Source organism: Pieris napi, chromosome 18 (genome assembly GCF_905475465.1).
Source record: "Pieris napi chromosome 18, ilPieNapi1.2, whole genome shotgun sequence".
Taxonomy (NCBI): domain Eukaryota; kingdom Metazoa; phylum Arthropoda; class Insecta; order Lepidoptera; family Pieridae; genus Pieris; species Pieris napi.
Window position 1 is genome coordinate 7,784,529 of NC_062251.1, and position 25,243 is coordinate 7,809,771.

Here is a 25,243-nt window from a genome sequence, read left to right on the forward strand (position 1 = left end):
GAATCCTGTAGAATGAACTACCTTTTCACTACTTTCATCACTGATACTTGAAATTTCAACCTCATAAGCGTAGCCTTGGTCAGTTGAATCATTAGTCACAGCCACAGCAGTGTTGTTGTCAACTACAGATTCATCATTTTCTGTCACAGTGCTGGGTATGAGGCAACGCTTAACATTTCTTCTATTCAAACGTTCAGTTCGTGCAGAACTGTCTTGACCTGACACACTGTTCCAAGAAAACAGTGTTGGTACTGCAGATTTCTTTAAGAATTTCCGCTGAAGTGGGAAACCTAAAACAAATACAAATTTAAAGTACTTAATATAACAAGTTCGTAGCTGTAGTAAGTTTATTGCTGTTTTATCACAACATTTACTAAATCATTTTATTATCTTAATGATACATACCAGTTACCTTAGAAATTGTTTCAAAATCTGTAACTTTGAAGTGCTTAGTACATAACATAATAATCAGTTCCTTTAAAATTAACTCTTCTCAATGCTCTTTCCCATTTTCTTCTTAGGGTGGGATTAGAAGGGAATTTATGTGAACCTATATCTTTACATCCAATACCCACACACCGACCCATTTTATCACAAAACGTAAAATATCGCAAAGTTTTATAATTTACTATGGAATTTGAGAGCTCCCTTGGAACAAACATTTGGCGCCCTCTACAAGGAACTATTTGACGGTTATCTTCCCCATTGAAATTCTTTTTGAAGAAATGTCATTAATGGCATTGATTCAACTCTTGCAAAATTTACATTAAAATCTCTTGCTAAAATTAATGGTTATTCGTTTTAAAAATTATTGAACCTCTTTGACTATAAGGAAATAACCTTTCATGTAAAAATGAAATTATATGATCCATTTTGTTATTAGGTGAAATGTATACTACAATCATAATTAATTCACTTCCGTCTTCTAGTTTAATATGTGAAGCACACATATCACCAATAGCTGTTTGGGAAACATGTACTTCTGTAGCATTTTGAACTGCTAGATCCATGTTGAGTGTAGTAACATGTGATGTGTTGTTGTTTTTGTAAATTGCCACTCCAGCGGCTCTAACATTTTGTCGTTTATATTTTGCAATGCAATGAAAGTTACATAAGTCAACTGCTTCATCTGCAGAACACCATGTTTCAGTTAGTATTACTAATATGATTAATATGAATGTAATTAATTAAATATAAAAAAAGAAAAAAAATTGAGTGTGGCTTATATATGGGTGCTTACATAAAGAAACAGGTTTCCGGTACAGACAAATCTGTACGGGTCGGTACCGATCGGTACAGTGTTGACTCGCATAAAGAAACAGGTGAATCTGTCCTTAGTGACAATCATGGCCTCCAGTTCGTCGGACGAAGATTTTTTACTTTTAGAAAGTACTTACGTCAAATATAGAAAGAGAAGAACAGTTAGTGTATCTGATATTAACAGAAAAAGAACTAAATATGGAACATATTATCATTTATTCTTAAAAGATATAAAGGACGATGAAAAGGAGTTTTATGATTATACAAGGATGACTCAAGAAACATTTTACTACATATTAAATTTAATCGAACATCGCTTAATTAAGAAATGGTGTAACTGGCATGTTCAACCAATTTCACCTGAAGAAAGACTCGTTATCACTATTAGGTAAGTAATGAATAATATTTATTAGTATAAAAATATGCGTAATATAGGTACTGGGTGGTATAATTTCAAAATGAAATGTCTTCTATACCGCTTATAATCGGGGTGTCCACAGCCAATGTTCAAAAAAATTCCTTGACCTTTATTCATTCAGTAGGCTAGTATGTTTTATTTGTAAGTAGTTTTAATCACAATGAAAAATATATTCTTCTGTGGCTAATTGGTTGCTTATAACAGCAATATTGTCACTCGAAGTTTGTGGAAGAGTTATTTCGTTGCAGGTCTCTGGAGTACTATTACGGGAAACATTACTTAAATGAGAGTAGTTTGACATCGAACTAGGGTTACCATATTGCAAAGATTGGTACGCGAACTCGTCGACGACGCTTTGAATGCGGTTTCTAAAAGAAAGTAGCATGTGCTGTGGAATTTTTTCAATGTGTGGTATGAGGCTTTTAAAAAATAAAATATGTTCGTTGTCTGCATCTGTTGTTCTATTCTGTCGGGATTTTTCCTTATCTTGTAAAAATTTAAGTTTTTGATGCTCAATGTCCAATAATTTGTCATTGATTGTTCTCTTCGGCCTTTTCAAAGCGATTTTTGAAACAGGCATCGCAGGAGACACTGTTGGTTGGTCACTCGCATCATTATCTTCCATGTTGCTTGGTCCAGGTGAAAGAGAACAATCATGGTCATTTGTAGTTTGGGTGTATTCTGTTTCACTATCAAGGCTCACAGCACTATTTGAATGAGATCTTTGTCGCGTCAAACTTCCAGTGGTTAGCCGGGCCTTCACCATAGGTTTGAGAAAAAGTAAGGGTTTAAAATATGGCCATTTGGGATATACTGTAGTTGCCTCATCTCCAGAGCGAGAAGGTGAAATTTTTCCTAACTCTACCGCAAATTGATCCCTTAGATATCTCCATCTTTTTCTTATTTTACTTTCTGAAACAAAAAAGTACTGATATGTAAAAACTTTTTCCTACAGAGGTCAAATACAATTTTATTGTTGTAAATATCAAGGTAAATAAATTTAAAAATACTTATTTCTTTCCAGTTCAATCAATTTAAAAATAATTATTTATTTAAATCCCAATTATCAGGTTGGGTCTTATACATATAGAACCCTGGCAAGAAATAAGTATTTTTAAATTAATTTAACCCGATGTTTACAACAACAAAATTATATTTGTCCTCTGACTGTCTCATAAAATAATGAGCAGAATCATCCCTCCCACTAATAATTAATAAGTAATTGTGTGGTGTTTTTATTTGGTTGAAATCCGTATTGTTTGTTAGAAAGAATATTGTGTTTTTTATAATAACTTTGGATTTGTCCACATATATATTTTTCAATTATTTTGTTGATTGTTGGCAGTATAGTTATTGGACGATAATTATTATAGTTTTTTTTGCTACCACTTTTGTATATTGGTCGTACTATACCTGTTTTTAATAAATTAGGATACTGTCCAGTGTAAATGCTCGTGTTAATAAGATTAGCTATGGCTACGTTTATTTTATTGCATAACATTTTAATGTCTATAGTTCTAATTCTATCTGCGCCTGGAGATTTTTTGTCGTTTAATGATTTTATTATCTTTGCGACAGATTTAGGGTCTGCTGACTGAAATCTCATACTAGTATTTTCTGCTCGCCGGTATAAACTTGTATCCAACAGTGGAATTGCACAGTTGGTTGCAACATTACTGATACTATTGTGGAAGGTAGTTGCAAAATTATTTGCAATATCTTTACACGTAACATTTTGATTTTCAAATGAGTTTTGTATTGCTACGTCAATGGATGTTTTAATTTTTCCTGTTAATTGATTTAATATATCCCATAGATTTTTTAGATTGTTTTTATTAGCTTCTATATTGGTTCTAAGTGTTTTATTTTTAGTTTTATTTATTAATTTATTGACATAATTTCTGGTTTTATTATATTTTTGTTTTAGTATTAAGTTGTTTGTATCTTTTATATATTGAGTAAAAAGTTTATCTCTGTAATGACATGCTTTAATAATTCTATTATTAATCCAATGGTTACTGTTTCGATGAGTGTTAGATTTAAGTTTAACTGTATATTCTGATTTTTTATATGCTTGAGTTATGTTATTTTGTATGAAGTTGTATATACCAATAGGACACGTCATTTCTACTGTCGGCTTCCAATCAATTTGCTCTAGAAGGGTCGTTAATTTATTTTTGTCAATTAATGTTTTATATGTTGGAACATCCTGTAGCTGTGCTTTAGTGCAAGCGAGCACGATCGCTCGATGGTCCGCTAGTTTTGTGCCAACCGCTGCAGTGTATAGGTCGTGTGTTTGGGATCGATCGTATATGTGATCTATGCATGATTTTGTAACGATTCCTTTGTATAGTTCTGCCCTAGTGTATGTTGTGATCCCACACATAAGGCCTAAACTGTGTAATGTGTTGCAATATTTATGTTTTATAGGAATGTCTAGCTTTAGGTTTATATTAACGTCCCCCAATAGATACAAGTCTATATTTTTCTGGCAGTTACTCTTAATGATATTATGAAGTTCGTCAATAAACAGGCTCTTGCTTAGGCTAGGTGGGCGGTAAATAGCACAAATATGCGCAGTGTACTTCGTCTGAGTTGTGATGGTAAAGAGTATATTCTCGAAATGTTGGCTTTTTACAATTTGTATACTAAATTTATGTTTCTTTTTTACATAAACTAAGATACCACCACCTTTCCTACTGTTTCTGAGCGCTGAGAACATTTGATATCCATTTAAATTGTACAAACAACTGATTCTATCAGAAATGTTAACCTCTGTAACAACAATAACGTCAATAGTGTTAGCCGCATATATACATTGCTCGAGGCTAGCAAAATATTTTATGATTGACCTTATATTTATGTGTACACACAACAGATTTAAATGTTTGCTGGGTATTTTACTCACGAAATCATTTATGTTTATACAGTCTTCTAATTCACAAATATCACTAGTTAAACTATCCATATTAATAATAATAATTTATATGCAATTTAATTTGGGCAGTTAATTGACATTCTGTCTTTTTTTTTTAACGCTTGTATATCCAATATAGATCTTAAGTTTTCTATTTTCGTGTTATCATCCTTTCTTGCACGAACCATACCGTTTTTAAACCAAACGTATTTATAGTTTTGTTTGTTCTTTAATTCCTGCTTGGCTTCCCATAAAATGCTTTTGTTGGATTTAGTCATTGCTTCCCTGATGAATACTATTTTGTTATTGTTGGGTTCATAGGGGCAAACATCGGCCACCATAGTTTTAATGGTTTTTGCAGCTTTAATCCACTTTTCTTGGGTCGCTTTATCAGTAAGTTTAACTCGTATAATGCCGGGTTGGTCGTATTTACCTTGGTATCGCATTGAGTTACGGATACCGTCGAAGGGCTGTTTAAGTTTTAATGCTACATTTTCAACTAATTTTATCACATTCTCTTCGCTCGCAGGGGGGACGTTTGCTATTTCTATAGAATTAGCAAGTTTCTTCTGTTCCATCTCATGGAAACGCTGCTCCAATACGCCTACCCTCAATTCGAGATTGTTGTTTTTTTGTAATAGTTCCGTGTTTTTTCTTTCTAAAGCTTTTATGGTATTTTTAAAGGCATCAATACAACCTAATACTTCATCCAACTTCGTACTGTGAAATTGCAGAGATTGGTTAAGTTCGCTTATTTCCTTCTTTATAGTTTTTTCCACCTCCTTGGAGATTTTATGTATTAGCCCCTTAGTGTCCATAGGTATATCCTCCTCTGCATCCTCTGTTATAAACAAAGAGGAGTTTCGCTTCGGGGATTCCTGCTGGCATTCCATACAAGTCCAGTCTAGGCTTGGGGCCGCCTTTAATGCAGTTATCTGTTTGTTCGTAAGACCGCTGCATCTGGTATTTAGGTGTACCATTTTTTCACATCGGGCACATTCACATCCGGGCATCGATTTAGAAAACGTTTTATTACATTGGTCACACTTCGACATGATTAGATTGTCTTGATAAGCTCGTGCTAGGTTATACGCGTGTCACTCGCACGGCTGCGCTTCGACGACTGACATCGCCCGCTTATTTGCCTAATACCCAAGTCTCTGTTCCTTACGTATTTTTAGCTGTTGAAGCGTATCCTTTAAAAACATATTTAATGAAACCCTTTGGGGGACGTGATTTAACAGTGGACCAACAAAATTTTAATAGTCGCTTGTCCCGAGCGAGAAAAACAGTGGAATGTGCATTTGGTAGATTATACTCAAAGTGGCGTTTGTTATCTAAAAGAATCGAAACGGATATTCAACTAGCTGATAAGATCGTAAAAACTATGTGTTTGTTGCACAATATAATATAATGGTGGTAATTGCTGTTGCGAGATTGGTTGAGTGCTTGTAGATACATTTTCTGTGAACTGTGTTTGTTCACATAGTTCAAGATCAGGTGTCTGTGGTTCTATCGTCTCTTTCAAATTTCCTGATGGTTTTCCTGCTGTTTTTATGAAGGGTACAGTAAATTGCAGAGTCTGCTAAGTAGTATGGTTTTTTTTGTGCAGTACCTGCTTCACTTTTGGCCGGTTTCAAGTGGCGAACAAAAACACTACGTAGATTTTTCCACTTTTCTTTAGCTTCTGATCCTGAAAATAACCTTAATATTAATTGTTTTTCAGATATTTGGGGTCAGGTTGTACGTTTGTAAGCCTAGGATTGTATTTTGCAAGAGGAGATAATACAATTTGCAAGGTCATAGCATAGGTCATTTAATTACAAATCCTACCATTCGATAGTATTAATGGCATGTTGTGATTCCGATGGATTATTTACTGTTATCGAGACTGGCTATGTGGGTAGGAACAGCGACGGTGGAATTTTCAGTGCTTCCAGGATCAAACGTTGGATAGAACATGGACGTCTTAATATTCCTTTACCTTCCAAACTTCCTAATGACCAATCTAACTATGAATTTCCATACTATTTTATTGGGGATGAGGCATTTCCCCTTCTATCTTACTTGATGAGACCATATCCCCAAAGAACCTTGAATGACTTGAGAAGGGTATTTAAATAAAACACTATTTTGACCGGATTGAAGTTATGTATTATTATAAATTTACAACTATTTAACATAATTTTAAATTTATCCGACGTTTCGCGTGCTTTACAGCGTGCGTGGTCACAAACAAGAAAAACAGTGGAATGTGCATTTGGTAGATTATACTCAAAGTGGCGTTTGTTATCTAAAAGAATCGAAACGGATATTCAACTAGCTGATAAGATCGTAAAAACTATGTGTTTGTTGCACAATATAATTATTGATAAAGAGGGTTTTGAGCGAAACTTGACTTCGGTAAATATTGTTAGACGAAGATGGCACAATCAAAGACTGAGTCCGCCTAGTAATGTTGCTACAAACGTCAGAAATAATTTTGTGCAATATTTCAAACATAATCACTTATTATATAATTAAATTGGGTAATACTTTATTATTAATATTTTATAACTACAAAATTAAAATAAATCGAACTGATCATTGAAAGTACTCACCATCCTGTTTCATTTCCAAACTGATCTCTTTCCAACATCTGTAACATTTCTGTTGCTGTGGAACTTATGAGTTTTGTCCCATAAACATTGTTTATCAAACACTAAGGCTATCAAAACTTCGTTATCCAAATCCATTTTTAATATTATTAAACACACCCTACACCAGTAAATGCTTAAACCCGTATGGCACGGTCCAGGTAGTCGGCACCGACAAGTTACAACCTGTTTCTTTATAAGTGAGTGAATAGGATTATATTGAAATATTATACCTGCGCTGATCGGTACCGACCCGTACAGATTTGTCTGTACCGGAAACCTGTTTCTTTATGTAAGCACCCCTTGGTGAGATGTCGTGAGATTTTATTCAACCATTCCCCCATCCGCCAACCTCACGTGAGATTCTTCAGAATGTGGTTTACTGACGTAAACGCGTTGGATTGTTAATGTAAAAAGAAAAAACTATTTGTTCGTGCTTTTATTTACGATTAGTTAAGACTAGTAATCAATGTAATAAAAAATTAACAATATCTACTCTAATTCAGTCCATTGAGAATTAAGCACGGTCTCAAGAGAAACTATTGAAACCAACAAGTCCATATTATTTTTAGTAAAATCATCTGCTCCTTCAACTTCAACAAAAAATTACTGCGTGATATTTGGCGAGACCCACCCCCCCTCTCCCCAACGTGATATTAGATGAGATTTGATTCAACCCCTCCCCCCCTTAATCATCTCACGTAATTTATGGACGCCCCCTAAGGTCTGAGTATGAATACTAAGGCCCTTCTCCCATTACGATACTTGTAGGGTACGATACTCGAGTATAATACTAGTTGGATACATGTTCGCTATTATGCTACTGAAAAATTACTAAATTCATCATTTGTGCAAACTTGTTTTTTGTAGACGGACGTTATGTCGAGCGACTCCAGTGACGAAGAAGCTCTTGCAGTTTTTCTGTTTTATAGAAATAGAAGACGTCAACGCAAGAGTAGAAAATACTGGATTCATCCATATATTGAAAGAAACATAAATTGTAGAGTTTTTGTAGCCGCACAAGAACTACAACATGATGATAAGAAATTTTTATCTTTCTACCGAATGTCTAAAGAGACCTACTTGCATCTTGTTACATTATTAAAACCAGCTATACATCAACGAAATACTAAATTTAGAGAATGTGTCAGTGCGGAAGAAAGGATTCTGATAACCCTAAGGTAAATAATACTTCATTGTGACATATGTAGGTAATTAAATGTTTATTAAATTTTAATATGTAAGTACTTAATAATTATTACTTATTCTTCATCTTCCTGTGATAATAACATAGGTATTGATTCATAATAAAGACTGGCAGTATTTGATTGTACTAAATTCAGACTTTCGTTTATGGTAATTGGCGTACTTATTACCTCGGCAGCACTCATCGGTGAAGGAGTAGAATAAATTGTGATGGGACTATTCATATTTTCACTACTTTGGTCCATTATATCATCTATCAATGCAAGCACTCTTCTCTTAAACAGTCTTCTTTGACTATCAGTCATTTTGTTCACGTCCGATAGTAAACTCAGTAAGAACATTTTGTTTGAATTTACAGTACTGTCACAGTTTTCTAGAATTTTAGATTGTTTAAATTTAAAATAAGCTGAAATGTCTTGCTCGGCTTGAGTTTCTTCCAGCTTCTTCCGTTTTTTTTTATTATTTGTTGATGGTGGTGGTGGTGGTAATTGCTGTTGCGAGATTGGTTGAGTGCTTGTAGATACATTTTCTGTGAACTGTGTTTGTTCACATAGTTCAAGATCAGGTGTCTGTGGTTCTATCGTCTCTTTCAAATTTCCTGATGGTTTTCCTGCTGTTTTTATGAAGGGTACAGTAAATTGCAGAGTCTGCTAAGTAGTATGGTTTTTTTTGTGCAGTACCTGCTTCACTTTTGGCCGGTTTCAAGTGGCGAACAAAAACACTACGTAGATTTTTCCACTTTTCTTTAGCTTCTGATCCTGAAAATAACCTTAATATTAATTGTTTTTCAGATATTTGGGGTCAGGTTGTACGTTTGTAAGCCTAGGATTGTATTTTGCAAGAGGAGATAATACAATTTGCAAGGTCATAGCATAGGTCATTTAATTACAAATCCTACCATTCGATAGTATTAATGGCATGTTGTGATTCCGATGGATTATTTACTGTTATCGAGACTGGCTATGTGGGTAGGAACAGCGACGGTGGAATTTTCAGTGCTTCCAGGATCAAACGTTGGATAGAACATGGACGTCTTAATATTCCTTTACCTTCCAAACTTCCTAATGACCAATCTAACTATGAATTTCCATACTATTTTATTGGGGATGAGGCATTTCCCCTTCTATCTTACTTGATGAGACCATATCCCCAAAGAACCTTGAATGACTTGAGAAGGGTATTTAAATAAAACACTATTTTGACCGGATTGAAGTTATGTATTATTATAAATTTACAACTATTTAACATAATTTTAAATTTATCCGACGTTTCGCGTGCTTTACAGCGTGCGTGGTCACGGTGACTGAAGACAAAAGATGTTGAATGTCAAAAAGTATCACAGCTGCAGAGAAAGTTGCATTATCTGTATTTATTTCCCCGGAGTTGGTATCGACTAAAAGATGGAGGGTTTTGGCAAAAATGGCTCACGGTGTCCTCTATTTTCGCGGATTGTGTTTCTTTTTGAGATTTTAATTTGGATATTATTGGATCCCAGGTGTTTGACAATTTTAGGCCGTCTTCTCTATTGAAATTGGGGTTTTTTTTTATTTCAATGGCTTCGCGTACCAATCTTCGAAAGAATCTTTTCTCTTTCGCAAGTACTTTCGGTTGGTCAAAGCGTATGTAGTGATTAGGCCTATCTAGTATGTGTTCACAGACTGCTGATTTTGTGTGTCGTCTATGTCTTATGTCTGCAATGTGTTCTTTGAGTCTGCTGGACATATTGCGTTTAGTTTGCCCTATGTAAGACTTGCGAAAGAGAAAAGATTCCGTTTTCTTGGCCTTTAAATAAGCAGACCTAGCAGGCGCCAAGCCCATGTACCCTCTGGTTTTTGGTGGGCGGCCTCTTCCTCTTCTTGTTGTAGCAACTTTTAGTGGGGTCCGAACAGACGACTCGCTGATTGTACTGTCGCCATCGTCTTCGCCACTCCTGGTTCGTTTGCGAGAACTCCAGAATCTAGGATATGTAGGGTCTGTACAATCCAGTGATCTGGCGCTGACCATAGATGTCGCGGAGGAATCCGATAACCTTCCAGCATCAGACGTAGGCGCGTCAACTGGATGGTCGCCAAAAATGTCCCTGGAAACGCTCGGCACCGGCGTAATACATAGAGTGCGCTCAGGCACCACGGTCACTTCTTGTAATTCTCTCAGATCCGGGTTTATTGGTTGGTCCGTGGATATCATTCTACTATCGCATGTGTTATTTCTAATGATTTTCTCCTCGCTCGCCTCAGCAAAAGCGCCGGAATCATGAAGATTGTCCCCCCCCAGAGTACGGTGGGAATTTTGCACCGGCTCTTGCGAGCAGGTGGCGGGATTTGACCCGCCTGGGGTAGTTTTACAAGTATTTGTCTTCATTTTCGCTTTAATTTTTATCCAGGTAAGACAGCTCACCCTGGGACGCCCTCGGGAACGAACTCCCCCCGGCCACTCACCCCATCGCCGGGCGCCAGAAACTTGAGGTTAGGGGCTCGCCGTCAATTCGACGAGCCTCGCCAGCCTTAAAGGCCAGCCATACCACGCGCATGAAGCGCCGCTGGGGCCAGATAGAATGGCCCCCCCTATGTCCGATTCGCTTCACCAAGGTGCTGGCTTTCACCCCAGTTACTAAGCCCTCCCCGGCCACGTCAAGGCTCGGACCCCGCAGGATGGACATCTGCGGTGGGGAGGGTTTATTTTGCAGCCATTACCAAAAGTGCAATATCCAAACAATTTCTGACATGTGTGATAGGCATTTTGAGGCTTATCAAACTTAAATAGTTCTTGAGCTTGGCCATTCAATTTGATGAAGGGTAAGGTAGTCATCCCACACACTCCCACTGCTTCACACGTATACCACTGGCAAAAGTATTCTTCCTTAGTTTTTAGTGTCCAGCTAGCAGTGTCAAAATTGTGTACAAGATTACTAGTGTGAATTACTACATCTCTCTTAATCTTGCCAGAACCAAAGTCTATCTCTTCTGCATCAACCATGATCACTTTGTAATTGTGCTTTAGAACTGTTGAATCAAAGTTGTCAATTAGTTCATAGCCTCGTACTGACATTGACCTACATGATAAGAATATCAAAAGTAGTATCAACCAATGTTTCCTAATTGTCTTCCTTTCCATGTTGACGACTGATGGGTCTTCTTTGGTTATATATTCTCTCTCACCTTTTTCATTGATATATTCCCTGTATTCTACTTCGCAATAACAACCTCTCCTAGTGAATCTTGCCCTTTTGTTGCCCACCTTTATTCCGCCCTGTATTTTGAAATTCCATATTATCAGACAGATAAGGATTACCAATACTACTGAAAACAAGACACTACTGGCAATGAATAAATTCTTAAACAACCCATTCTCACATTCTTCAGAAGCTATGTTTAACAGTTTCTTCTTAATGTAGTCAGTGTCAAAATTAAAACTCTGTTGACAATTGTTGGTCTTTATTGTCACTGGTCCATAAAAACTCTTCTTTCAATTTCATTACACGTCATCTTCATTGATCCTGATATAGTCACAACGACTATCTCTCCAGGGCATATAGGGAAGTACAATTTTGGGCCCAGTAAAAAAGAGCCTGCGTTATCCAAAATAGCGAAATTGTAACTCAGAAAGTTGAAGGTGTATGGCAAAAGGCATCAATCCTTGTAGTTACGCATACTAGAGTCATTCAGCTCCTAAAAGCTTTGCAAGGAACTGCAAAGGCCATTGAGGTATCAATAAACGCTTTTCTTGTCGCAAAAAATATAAGTACTGTTGACCTCCTGCCTGTTGGATGCGATGGAACAGTGACAAATACAGGTAAATTTAGTAGTGGCATAAGGCTATTTGAAAAGAGGCTTCAGAGACCTTTGCAATGCATAATTTGCTTGCTGCATTATAATGAACTGCCTTTGAGGCATTTGTTTGATTATATGGATGGTAAAACTTCTGGTCCATCGACGTACAATGGTCCTATTGGTAAGTTGCTGGATAAGTGTGAAACGCGAGCTGTAGTTGAATTTGAGTCAATACCACGTCAATTACAAACGCTAAAACCTGATGACTTAAGCACAGACCAAAAGTATTTGTATGAAATTATCTTAGCAGTAATTACTGGAACAACTTAGCAAATAAATCACCTGAAAAATATCAACTAATTTAATAATTATGGCTCAATACATTGTAAAAGTATATGCCCCTGTGTGGTTCCAAATAAAGACACGATCATCATACAAAGACAGATCACGGCACCTCTGAAAATTGCTTGAATGATCGCGATTTTTATCAAGTTCATTAAAAGCAATCATAGATCCTATTATTCAACGAAACGCATATTTTGCTCACCTTGAAAATCTACTATTAGCGATGTTAACAGATAGAGAAAAGCATATAAGAGAACTTGCAGCTAGAAGAATTCTAAAAGCGCGTAGTTCACCTTTCAACAGGAAAACTACCACGCACTTTTGAAGTGCCTAAACCTTATTTTGATTCTAAATGTTACATTGATCTAATAAACTGGCCAGAAACCAACTTTGATCCACTTATTCTAAGAAACCAAACGAATGACGAACTTATTCAGAATATAGAGAAAAAGGTGACGAAAGGATGTTGTTTATTAAGCTACCTTGCCATATACAAGCTGTTGAACTAAGTGTAAACATAGTGACAGAAGCTGCAATGTCTGCATGTGATAAAAAAAACATGGGAGGGCATGATTCATGCAAAACTCGCTTCAAGGAAAGTTATGGCGAAAGTCGATAGTAGGCGTGACTTTTTGTATAAAAATAAACAATTTTTTGATAACCTTTATGTGTATTTGTTTAAGTTTTTTTGCTTTAAACGTTAATATTTCTGTCTATCACTAAATATTTGTAATGTTTCAATAGTATTTTAAGTAATTTCTAATAATTTCTATTTCATTTAGTAATACAAGTTTTCCTCAAAAACTAATAATTTTGAAGCGCATGCGCGGGCTGAAGATGTATGTTTCTTTATCCGTTTTTTAGCTAAATCTACTTTTTATAGTACACTACAACATAATATTACTATTAGAATTTGACTCATCAACTTTTATTTTTTTCCTAACTAGAGTGACTCACCCTAATGCTCATGCCGATATACAGTATGTGAGAATGGACTGACAAAGTGCTAAATAAATTATTCTAATAACTTCGTCCTCCGCTACTCGTTTCAGTCGATTAAAGATAAACATAAGCTTTCTGATCCTAGAAGACTGTGCATCAATGTGCTTTTCCCAAGTGAGGTGTCAATCTATTATTATTCCTAGATATTTTATACTTTCGTGCATTTAGAGCTTCTTTCAATACGTTTTGTGTCATATTTTCCTGCCTGATATTATATCAAGACTTCTGGTTCAGATTTTCCCTGGGTTTCCATTATCAAACTTTTGTTTTATAAGGATCTGTGGATCTGTTGATTCCCAAGCAACCAGATAACTTTCACTGGTTAACTCAATTGATTTTATTGTGACAGCGGCACCATCCTCTAGAGAAGATCTAAGGTAGTGAAACTTATTTATTTATTTATTTAATTATAAGTAATCTTACAGCTAACATACATAATATTACAAAACAAATACTTATACAGTACAAAAAGCCAAAACAGATTAAATAGATAAACAATATTATATAAGAAAAATGAAACAAATAAGCGCATCAATAGACAAAAATATATACAGAAAACTGAAATTTAATATTTAAAACAATAAATAATACCAAATACAACCTAAACAAAATTCGAGTCTACCCGCCCCTTCAAATATTTTCTCACATGTTCTTTGGTGAGGTGGAAAATATCAATATCCTCATAATTAGTGTCATAGTTAGATAAAACCCGAAACATTGGTGAATTATGCAGGTAATTCGAGTTCGTACGAGGCACATGGAACAATTTTGTGTGTCTTGTCGCATATGGAGAAGGAATTTTAAAAGAAATAAACGACAGCAAATAGGGGCTTGCTGATGATGTCATTCGCATTGATGAACTAGTCGAAGGTGTCCCGAAATTCAAGCCATTTCAAATAATTTCCATGAAAACTCAGTAATTTTACAGTTGGCAATCGAATTTGATTAGTGGTTATTATTATTGTTGTTATTACTACAGTTACTTCCAAGTGAAAGTCTACGCTGGGCAGCGTCGTCACGCTCCTCGCGTTTTGATGTTATTTCCTGGGCACCGCGAAAAACTGGCTTTCAATTTCGATTCTCTCTTGTAAGCGTTTATCTAAATTGCTTTCCAAATCTAATGCTTCTATTTGAGTTTGTACCTTTCCAAAGCCTGAAAATAATTCTTTTATTTTTGTTAGTCTTAAATTAATATAACTTATATTTTTGTCGTGATGCTATCGGTTTCAATTTGTTCAATAACCAATAGAACACCTTTGAATACTGTTAATCGGGCTTTAATTGTATTTAGTTAAATAAACATTTTTATTCCACGTATTATTATTTTATTTATATTTCTATGCAAATTTACTAGCACCATATCATTATTCACTGAGTCACATGTGAAATTTCTAAGGAAGTATTCTAACCTTATCATATACATAAATGATAAACCAAGCAATACTCTCCACACACAGACTTTAGATAATCCTGAACCGTAACGCTATTGTATACCTCCATATGCAACAATTCCTCCTTAAAAAGTCTTCTTTTGCTTCAAGAGGTTTACGTCCAAATGAATCAAAGTATTCCCCAACTCTTTCGATGTTGATATGAATAGCCACCCAATGAAATCCCGGCTGTGAGTCAGGGGTTGAGATTATATTAATGAAACAATGGTTGACGTTGGCAAACTAAAAAAAAATATTCACTGAATCACTTACATAATGAAAAATATATGATAAATGATTTATTTCTGTAAGTAGGTTTTTACAAACACTTTTACACGTCAAACATATTTTTTTTTTTAAACTAGATGAGATCGACGTTTCCTATCTGACTACTCTTTGAAGAAACGCCGAAACAAACTCAGAGGTCACAGTCTCTTTTAAAGTCCAGACATAACTAACAAGATTATGTGAAGACCATGTAGATTGTCGGCGCTAGTTGTATTGATATGGCGCTAGTTGTATTGATATTGTTATAATAATAATAAGCGTCTTATCCTGAACTGTTTTTGACTTTGTGGTTGACTAAAGTTATAAGTTAAGTTATAAAATATCTCTGAGTTCAGTGTGCCTCTTGGCAAAGGCCTCCTCTAACAATTTCCATTGTACTCTGTCTCTTGCAACCCTTCTCCATTTTGAGCCTGCTGTTAATTTTAATTCGTCTTCCCATCTCTTGCTTTGTCTTCCTCTGTTCCTTTTCCCATCTCTAGGGTACCAGTCAGTTATGATGTTGCTCCACTTTTCTTGTTTATCACGTATCATGTGCCCAGTCCATCTCCACTTCAAATTATCTATTCTAGTGAGTATGTCTGTGACTTTTGTCTTACTTCTTATGACAGTGTTTCGTATCTTATCTTGTTTCTTAATACCTATCATACTTCGTTCCATAGCTCTTTGGCAGTGTTCCAGCATGTTTCTGTGATGTTTTGTGAGAGCGCAAGTTTCACACCCATATGTAATACATGGGAGAATGCAGGTATTGAAGACCTTCCTCCATTGATATTGTTACCATACCAATAAAAACAACACCTCCACTTAGCAAAAGCAATACATAACCTAGTAATTAACTAATTAATTAACAGGTGAAATGCCAAGCTTTTTAGTAAAGCAATTATGGTTTACTGAACCTAAACTTTTTGTTAGAATATCAGTGTAGTTCATCGAAAAGAGGATGTGCTGGAGATTATTCATGTTTGCCACCTCAGAATATGCGATTCCATCTACAGAGATTACATATTATGATAAGTTCTGGTACCTGAGCATACATCAACTATCGATTTGAAGGATATACGTTATAGTCTAAGATCCGACCGCGTGATTTATACGTTCATAATATGTTTGATTAATAAAATATAATTTTTATCGATATTTATAACTAAACCAATGCAGATCCGCAAAGGTGGCCATCCAAATTTGGCCGCAATTAATTTTAATTAAAATGTAATTAATTATTTATTTTTGAACAATTACGTTCACTTGTAATTGTTAAAAAATATATTTCATTAGAAAGAAATATACCTGAGATACCGAGAAAGTTCAAGGTGCCATCCCTCACTTGGCCGCAACCTAATGTCAGCCAGGTGTAAACAGGTATAATTTCGTTAAATATATACGTTCATAATGTATTATCATGTTATACATACCAAATTGAAGAGTAATTCTTTCCCTACATGATGAGATATAGGTGCCTATGCAAAAATGCCCGCAAATAGTGACTGCCAACGATTAAAGATAAATAAAAGCGAGAGAAACTTAAGATAAACACCCCATGTCGAATAAAGATAGAGCATCCCAGCTGCTTGTCGTTTTTATGCTACTGCGCATGCGTCCATAGATAAGGTGCTCAACTAGTAGCTCGCGTATTTGCTTGGAGTTTAAAATACTCCAAAAATTGAGCAGTAAAAATAATATGTCATAATAATTAATCTACCAAACTAGTGTTTTCAATATTTTTTAATTATATTCAACTAAAACAATATTTTTTAACTGTGAAACGTCATTTTAAATATAAAATTTATCTTTTAAATAAATTTTGTTTTATTACAATTTTTAACAATATTAAGTTTCGTTTATTTTCGGTCTTCATAAAAAATGTCATAAAAATTACTATCCAAACCAGTGTTTTTAATTTTTTTTTTAATTATATCCAACTCAAACAATAACTTTGAACTGTAAGACGTTAATTTGAATTAAAATTTATCTTTATACACAAATGTTTTTTTTATTTTTATTTTCATCAATATAAAGTTTCGTTTATTTTCCTTGAATCCTTGATTAAAGAACTGAATTAAAAACAATGGTAACAGAATTAAACAGAATTGATTTTTTAATTCTGTTGAATTCTGTTTCCATTGCTTTTAATTCGGTTCTTTAATCAGGGATCTGATTAATATAAATTTTTCAGTTTTATTTTTTGAAAACAAAAAATGTTGGAATCATTTATTTAACAACTTTATTCTCACCAAATTCTAATAATAAAGCTTTGTATTGAGAAAATAAATCACAAAGGAACATGACTCGATTTTTTTCAATTATTTCCATGGTGATAACATCTGAAATAACAGCAAATGCTGACTGGTGCAATTGCCTATTCGCATGCCAATGTCCTGGTTCTGCCTTCTCTTTATTTTGACGTTGCAAAGTTGTCTTCAAAGCTGTAAAACAGTTGGAATGGTAAGCGACAGTCGGAAAGTCCTCTAAATTTTTAATTAATGACGAATTTCGCGATGATTCAGCCATTTCTTTGATTTCGGTTACAGTTGCCTCTTTTTGTGGAATCGTTACATAAAGTCGTCGCTTACCAACTTTCTTCTCAACGTGGCCGCAAAAAACACAAGCTAATTTTTTATTTCTTGTTGTTGATTCAGATGTCGTACTTGGTTGTTCTTCCAATGTTTCCTGCTGAGTAGATGAGCTACTGATGTCGTCGTTCGGAGCAGATATACGATTGGTCTCTTGGTCAGAGACTGATGCACTCGGTTGTTGATTCGCAACAGATGTACTCGGCTCAGAACATTGCGATGAAAGATTTGGTACCTATGAATTGAAAAAAAAACTTCGTTAAAATTAAATTGTCTGTCATTGATCATTTATAAAATATCAACAATAAAAATTTTTCAGTAATGAGACTAATAGTTAAGTACTTTGAGTATTTATTCGACAATAAAAATTTAAAAACAGCTATCCCATAGACAATATCGACAGCTCGAAACTTTTATAATCAAATGAAATATTTTATTTGTTTACTGATTTTCAATAACAAAAAAAAACAGAAAAAATTTTTTTTCCCGAATTTGAAACATACATTTTAGTACTACTGTCAGTTCAAAATCATGTACAATGTTCATCTTGGAGTAACAAAAAAAAACCTAAACGATACTCGATAGATAGTATTGTTCTTTTTAAAGAAGGTCTGGCTACCTGAGTTCGTTCTTTAAAGGTTTGCCTACCTGAGTTCGTGGAGAAATAAGTATCATTGGAATAATTTTCAATTTTAGTATTAGATGAAAAACTAGGTACTTGAAAATTTCTGTATATATCGCTGTATTAAACATTATTTTATACATTATTAAATATAAAAAGATAGTCTACTATTATACAAGTTTTATTAGATTAAAAACATCGTACTATTAAACCTACACTCAACGCAATAATATTTATATTTAGTAGCTATAAAATTATTCATTTGTCCTGTGTGATTAAAAATTGTACTTACATTTTGAGTTTTACACAATTCTTCAAATTCTTCCTTGTATTTACTTTTTACAGTCATAACTTTTTTTAAACAATTCATGTGATAACCAAATTCATTTGTTGATTCCACATTAAGTTTTAGGTTATGATACATAAAATTTTTGTGACGTCGAAACAATATCATTAAAAAACACTTTTTAAATGATACATCACTAAAGTTAAGCACTTCTTGCTTTTCATTGCACAACAAAAAACACTTCTTCATTTTATTCTTACGTTTTAATAACGTTAAGAATGAAATATATCAATATTAATATTAACAAAGTTTTATAATTTTGGACTTGAAAAAAAACAACGTGGCGCATAAGACTGTCAAAAACATATGATTGCAATATTCAGTACGGTATTTAGTTGAGCACCTTGCCTATGGACGCATGCGCAGTAGCATAAAAACGACAAGCAGCTGGGATGCTCTATCTTTATTCGACATGGGGTGTTTATCTTAAGTTTCTCTCGCTTTTATTTATCTTTAATCGTTGGCAGTCACTATTTGCGGGCATTTTTGCATAGGCACCTATATCTCATCATGTAGGGAAAGAATTAATCTTCAATCTGGTATGTATAACATGATAATACATTATGAACGTATATATTTAACGAAATTATACCTGTTTACACCTGGCTGACATTAGGTTGCGGCCAAGTGAGGGATGGCACCTTGAACTTTCTCGGTATCTCAGGTATATTTCTTTCTAATGAAATATATTTTTTAACAATTACAAGTGAACGTAATTGTTCAAAAATAAATAATTAATTACATTTTAATTAAAATTAATTGCGGCCAAATTTGGATGGCCACCTTTGCGGATCTGCATTGGTTTAGTTATAAATATCGATAAAAATTATATTTTATTAATCAAACATATGAACGTATAAATCACGCGGTCGGATCTCGTACTATTACTCTGGAGGCTGGGATGTAATCTACGAAGCCTCATTTGTACTTCTTGTGTGTTCATACTTTAATACTACGCGTTTACTTATCTACCCTTTTACTTTTTTACTGACTATCGATCAATTGAAGCGGCGCGCACTAGGCCGGATCGGCAATTAACGATGACAAAAATATATTGTTAAGTTTTTTACAATCTAACTTGGTAATTGTGTTTTGTGATAACGCGGAACCCTATGGTTATGGAGATATCCATTTTTAAAGTTTTGAGGTTAGAATAGCGCTATTTAGTTATTTACAATGGTTAGTGGGAAGAGGTCTGTGACATCTCTGGCGCTGCGGGAAGACCACTCCCTCCGCCACAGCGTAAGACAGCTTCGGCTTTTTATATACACTCTAGGGGTAGGACAGACAAGACCACGTGGATAGTGGGGAGCTCTGATTCGGTTTTGGGCATTTTTCGAATACAATCATAAAAATAATTATATGAAGCTGTGATAGTGATAGTAAGCTTTCAGGAGTACGTAAAACGATCTCGACTGCAAGGGCAACAAACGAACCTTAACTAATATGAAGAATCGTCTTAACATTTGCTTGGTAATAATGGTATGATCGACTACAAGTTTAGACTACAAGAACCGTTAAATCTTCTAGGCGATCCTGCTTTCTAGTGGTGTTTATCATTTTGTTATGTCTGCGACGTAAAGCCAAGCGTTGTTGATGCCTATATCCAAAAGCTGCGAGAAAATTTTCATATACCACCTGTGCCATCTTATTCCAGTGCGATATAATGCAATCAGCATGTCTGCCAAATCAACACCTCTAATAGTACGGGAGGTAGCAACGTTTGAAAAAAAAGAATTTTAGGTCAGCTGATTTTGTGATATGACTTCCTTCTTGCACTTCCGGTTAGAGTCTGGGCAATCTGGCTGGCGGTAGCGGTTGCGTTCATTAGTGCGCATCCTATCTGTCCAGGTAATAATCCTGGATTTTAAAAGCATTTTAAGAAGCGTAATTTTTAATTTTTCGTTTTTAAATACGTCTACCTGACATACTTTTTTTATTGCCAGACATTTTTCACGTTGCTAACTATGTGCCAGACGCGATTTTAAGTTTTATTTTTATAAACATTTCAAAGTATTTTAGAATGTCTGTAATTTTAATATTATGTTATTTAAATATAAGAAAAACTGAAAATGAATTTGCCAGACATTAATTCGATTGTTAAGTTTTGAATTAAAATGATAAAGTATTGCAGTATGATAAAGCATTGCATTTTAAGAAGCGTAATTTTTAATTTTTCCTTTTTAAATACGTCTACCTGACATACTTTTTTTATTGCCAGACATTTTTCCCATTGCTAACTATGTGCCAGACGCGATTTTAAGTTTTTTTTTTATAAAAATTTCAAAGTATTTTAGAATGTCTGTAATTTTAATATTATGTTATTTAAATATAAGAAAAACTGAAAATGAATTTGCCAGACATTAATTCGATTGTTAAGTCTTGAATTAAAATGATAAAGTATTGCAGTATGATGAAGCATTCTGTCTGGCAACGTGAAAAATGTCTGGCAATAAAAAAAGTATGTCAGGTAGACGTATTTAAAAACAAAAAATTAAAAATTACGCTTCTTAAAATGCTTTTAAAATCCAGGATTATTACCTGGACAGATAGGATGCGCACTAATGAACGCAACCGCTACCGCCAGCCAGATTGCCCAGACTCGAACCGGAAGTGCAAGCAGGAAGACATATCACAAAATCAGCTTACCTGAAATTCTTTCTCGAAAACGTTGCTACCTCCCGTACTATAATGTGACGTTATAGTCTTTAACAATTTTAGGACATTTTACATCAACACGAGATTTTGCTTCTTTGCGGAATCGTTTTATATTTTCGACAGGGTATGCATCATCATAAGAACTCACCAATGTGACCTGTTTATTATCAACCCTTTTCAAAGCCTTTTCAGTTAACAGGTTGCAGCAGCTTTGAGTCTATTTTGTCTGATTGTTCCTAAACTAAATATACCATAATTTTCCCTCAACATAATTTATAGCAATCTAAACCCAAAGCAAAAGAAACATGCAAAAAACCCATCGTTATAGTAAAGCCAAACCATATTGTATTATAACTGTCTTTTAAATTGTAATAAAATTGGTTTAATATATAAGACAGACATACTTGCAATTTAATTTTTATAGTAAAGTCCAAAAAAATATTCATTCCGTGCAGTTAGCAATGTATATTATTCTATACCCCATCAACGAAAGGTAAATTACTGCAACTGCATTGTATATTATATACGTTAGTAAAAAACACGACAAAAACATACTAATTCTCATAGCGACAACAGCATATATATAAAAATGTGTTAAAACAAACATTTAGGCATGTGTATTTTATAATAAACATGCATATTTAGGAGTACAAACATAAAAATAAAATAAAACTTACCATAGATAAACCTGTGTGGCCCATTTTGACGGTTATTTTTCACAATTGATTTAAAATTATGAAAGATGAACTACTATTTTTATTTTGAAGTATAAATAGACGTCCTGAAATGTCATGTGTTTAATAAAACTAAGTTAAAAATGATTTTATAGTGATCATATATTTTTATAAAGTTGTATGTATGGTATACTATACAAAATGAACATAAGGGTTAAGGTAAATTTAATTTATTATCTATTGTTATTTATTTATTTTATTTTAAGACTTGTATTAACTGAACTAAAAGAAGCAGATTATGTATGAATTAAACAACTGTTATTTTTAATGTATTTTAAAACATAAAATTTAGACATTGACTCTTAAACCATTTATTCATTCGTGATCTTCAATATAACAAACAAGCACATTTTCTTCCTCGGTTGTATCTGAAATTTCTGAAACCTGTGGATTGAGTATTGACTCGGATGCGGGTGGGCTATTGCATGTCAGGCTGGTAAGTTGGGAAAGTAGTAGGTCCTGCTGGATGATTTTGATGAACTGGTGCATGGCTGGATCGACGAAGGTGCTGGTCACGAGACTGGTTACAAGGCGAAATTATTTTTTGCGACTTTATTTTAATAGGCGTGTTCAACACATGTTCCGTTTTAGAAATCTGACGAATTTCTGCCTGCGAAATGGCCATATGCAAATCTAACTTAATTTTTGTTTGCTCTAGCTTTGGTAGCGCCTTGACTGCTCATGCTTACTTGCTACTCATACTTAAAAAGAATAAATCGGTTTCGTCCATATCCTGCTTCAATTGATGCCTTTCTCGTCTTAAATCATTATTAAAATAAAAAAAATAAAATATGTTTATTATGGAACATAAGATACATGTATCACTTATTCCACGTCATTAAATTTGAATTTGTAGGCATCCCTACTCATCGGCAAAGAAGACAGAGGGTGTAGGCCGAGAGAAATAGCCAGCGTAAAAAACTCTCGGTACTCTTTTAAAATATCATATCATCAAACAACACTTATTTTAAAACAAATATTATTCTTCATCAATTGGTAAATGTCTTCCATGTCAGGTTTTCTATTACCTGAGACTGATCTCCTAAATGACGAACTCCTTTGAGATTCATCACTCGACCGTATATTAGGTGAATACATTTCTCTGCTTTCTGACTCATTGCTGAACTCAGGAAGTCCTCTGCTGTCTCACTCAATGGTGACTCCGGTGATGGCGAAATCAAATTAGTTTTTGTCGTTCTCATTTCTATGTGTGGACGCAAAAACTTTACGTACTATAATTTTCTAGTTCTTCCTCGGCGTCACTAACGATGAGAAATATTTTTTTCTTAATACGATTATGCATCCGTCGGCATCGTTTTAATAGTGATCGCCATACTCTCCAAAAACAAATCAATGGCATCTATTTGATACATTATTAATTTACGTTCGTCTTTGGACAGTTCTCGTTTTGTAGCCAAAAGCTTGGCGTAGAGATCGCAGTCATCGTCTTCTTTAATTGCAGTATGTGATTGACGTTGTCCTAAAACATTAGTCAACTGACCGAATGCTGTAGTCATTTGCTGCTCGGCTGTATTAGGTACTGAGCGACGACGGCTATTTTTTGCTTGAGTAGGCTGCATCTGTGAGGTTGGAGTCCTTGGCGATTGTAATGTTTCCATCACTTCGCTATCAGTTCTTTCGTTGTCGATAGGTTCATGTAGTTCCGGTGTTGTTTCATCTCCAAAAGGTTCTGATGACGTTGATGGATGGTGTCTGTAAAAAAGGTATTTTAATTAATTTAATGCTAATATATGCTATTATTATTTCAGATGCCCACAACAGCGGACGGTTGGTTAGATATCGAAAAAGGATTTAGAAGAAAATTTCCACACTGTATCGGATCAATAGACGGCAAGCATATCGTAATGGAAAACCCTTATCACAGTGGAACCGAGTTTTATAACTATAAGAAGACTTTTAGCATTGTTCTAATGGCACTAGTGGATAGCAATTATAAATGGCCAACGTCGTTTTCAAAGAAATATGGACCGATGATGCCGCCAGCCCAAAATCCACACCAAACAGTGACTTTTTCGGGATGCATTGGACGCTCTTGGATCTCATGTGGACTTGTATCGGCCCAAATTCGACAATTTTGTTTGTTCACATACCCATTCATCCAGAAATGGGCCTCATCGCTTAAGATGATTTTCGATGAAAATTAGGGTCAGTTGCCAACTGCTCCAGAGCCCATTCAGCAAACACAAGTCTTTGTCTATGGTCGTTTACCTTCAGCTCCTGGGTCAGTTGAATTTTGTACGGGTGCAGGCCCAAGTCACGACGCAAAATTCGTCAAGTTGTGGTCTGTGAAAGGCCGAGTTCTTGTGAGCGACGCGAAATGGACTGCCTCGGATTCTCCTGCATGCTCTCACGGACAGCGGCGATGTTTTCGGTAGATCTTGCGTTTCGTCGACGTACGGGTGTTGGTTGATCGTTTACTGAACCAGTGGACTCAAATTTATCCACCACACTGCGAATAGTCCTCTCGGTAGGACGATTATGGCGCCCGTAAAATGGGCGAAGCGCGCGGAACGTTGCCAGAACAGAACATACATTTTGATAAAACAATTTTATCATTTGCACGTGTTGTTGAACGCTATATCCATCCATGGTGATTTGGCAAAACAGACTGAATAAATGACAGCCAATTTGACAGATGTAGCTTCAACAAGATGGCCGCTATCAACTGTAAAAGTTCGGAAGTCCCTATTGAAAGACCCTTTATTAGGTCTATACATTTACTGACACTCCATTTTATATTTTTGCTGCCTACATATTGTTTAATATCCGACCATGCCTCAGTGCATGTCTCAGTATCTGATGACCTCGTTCAGCTAGGATTCGATCAATCGAAAATGTTTTAAATTTATCTTTGTTGATCTTTATTAAATTGTATAACTGAGGTTTCAAATGTGTTTCCTCGTACTGTATACCTTTTTCAGTGAGCCAGGCCTACATGTCAGCTTTTTTAGAATTAGAGGTTGGTGCGCGATCCCACTGCTTATTATGATCGGACGCGTTGTCGACTACCACGACGGAAC

The 25,243-nt window shown here is 34.9% G+C and overlaps 1 protein-coding gene and 2 long non-coding RNA genes across 3 annotated transcripts; 1 reads left to right on the top strand and 2 right to left on the bottom strand.

The window, feature by feature from the left end:
• Window positions 1-1,780: 1,780 nt before the first annotated feature.
• On the bottom strand, window positions 1,781-7,526 carry LOC125058239. The gene is made up of 2 exons (XR_007118353.1): window positions 7,241-7,526; window positions 1,781-1,983 (listed from the first exon to the last, which is right to left on the bottom strand). It is a non-coding gene; the product is annotated as an uncharacterized LOC125058239 (long non-coding RNA).
• On the bottom strand, window positions 3,992-5,716 carry LOC125058215. The gene has a single exon (XM_047662258.1). It carries the CDS (start codon window positions 5,648-5,650, stop codon window positions 4,673-4,675), a length of 978 nt encoding a protein of 325 aa, XP_047518214.1. The 5' UTR covers window positions 5,651-5,716; the 3' UTR covers window positions 3,992-4,672.
• Window positions 7,527-8,050: 524 nt separating the features above from the next.
• LOC125058234 lies at window positions 8,051-9,649 on the top strand. Its single transcript, XR_007118349.1, has 2 exons — window positions 8,051-8,412; window positions 9,229-9,649. It is a non-coding gene; the product is annotated as an uncharacterized LOC125058234 (long non-coding RNA).
• Window positions 9,650-25,243: the final 15,594 nt, after the last annotated feature.

Bases quoted from the DNA above. Each gene is read 5' to 3' on its own strand.
- LOC125058215 (XM_047662258.1), bottom strand. From the start codon at position 5,650: ATGTCGAAGTGTGACCAATGTAATAAAACGTTTTCTAAATCGATGCCC.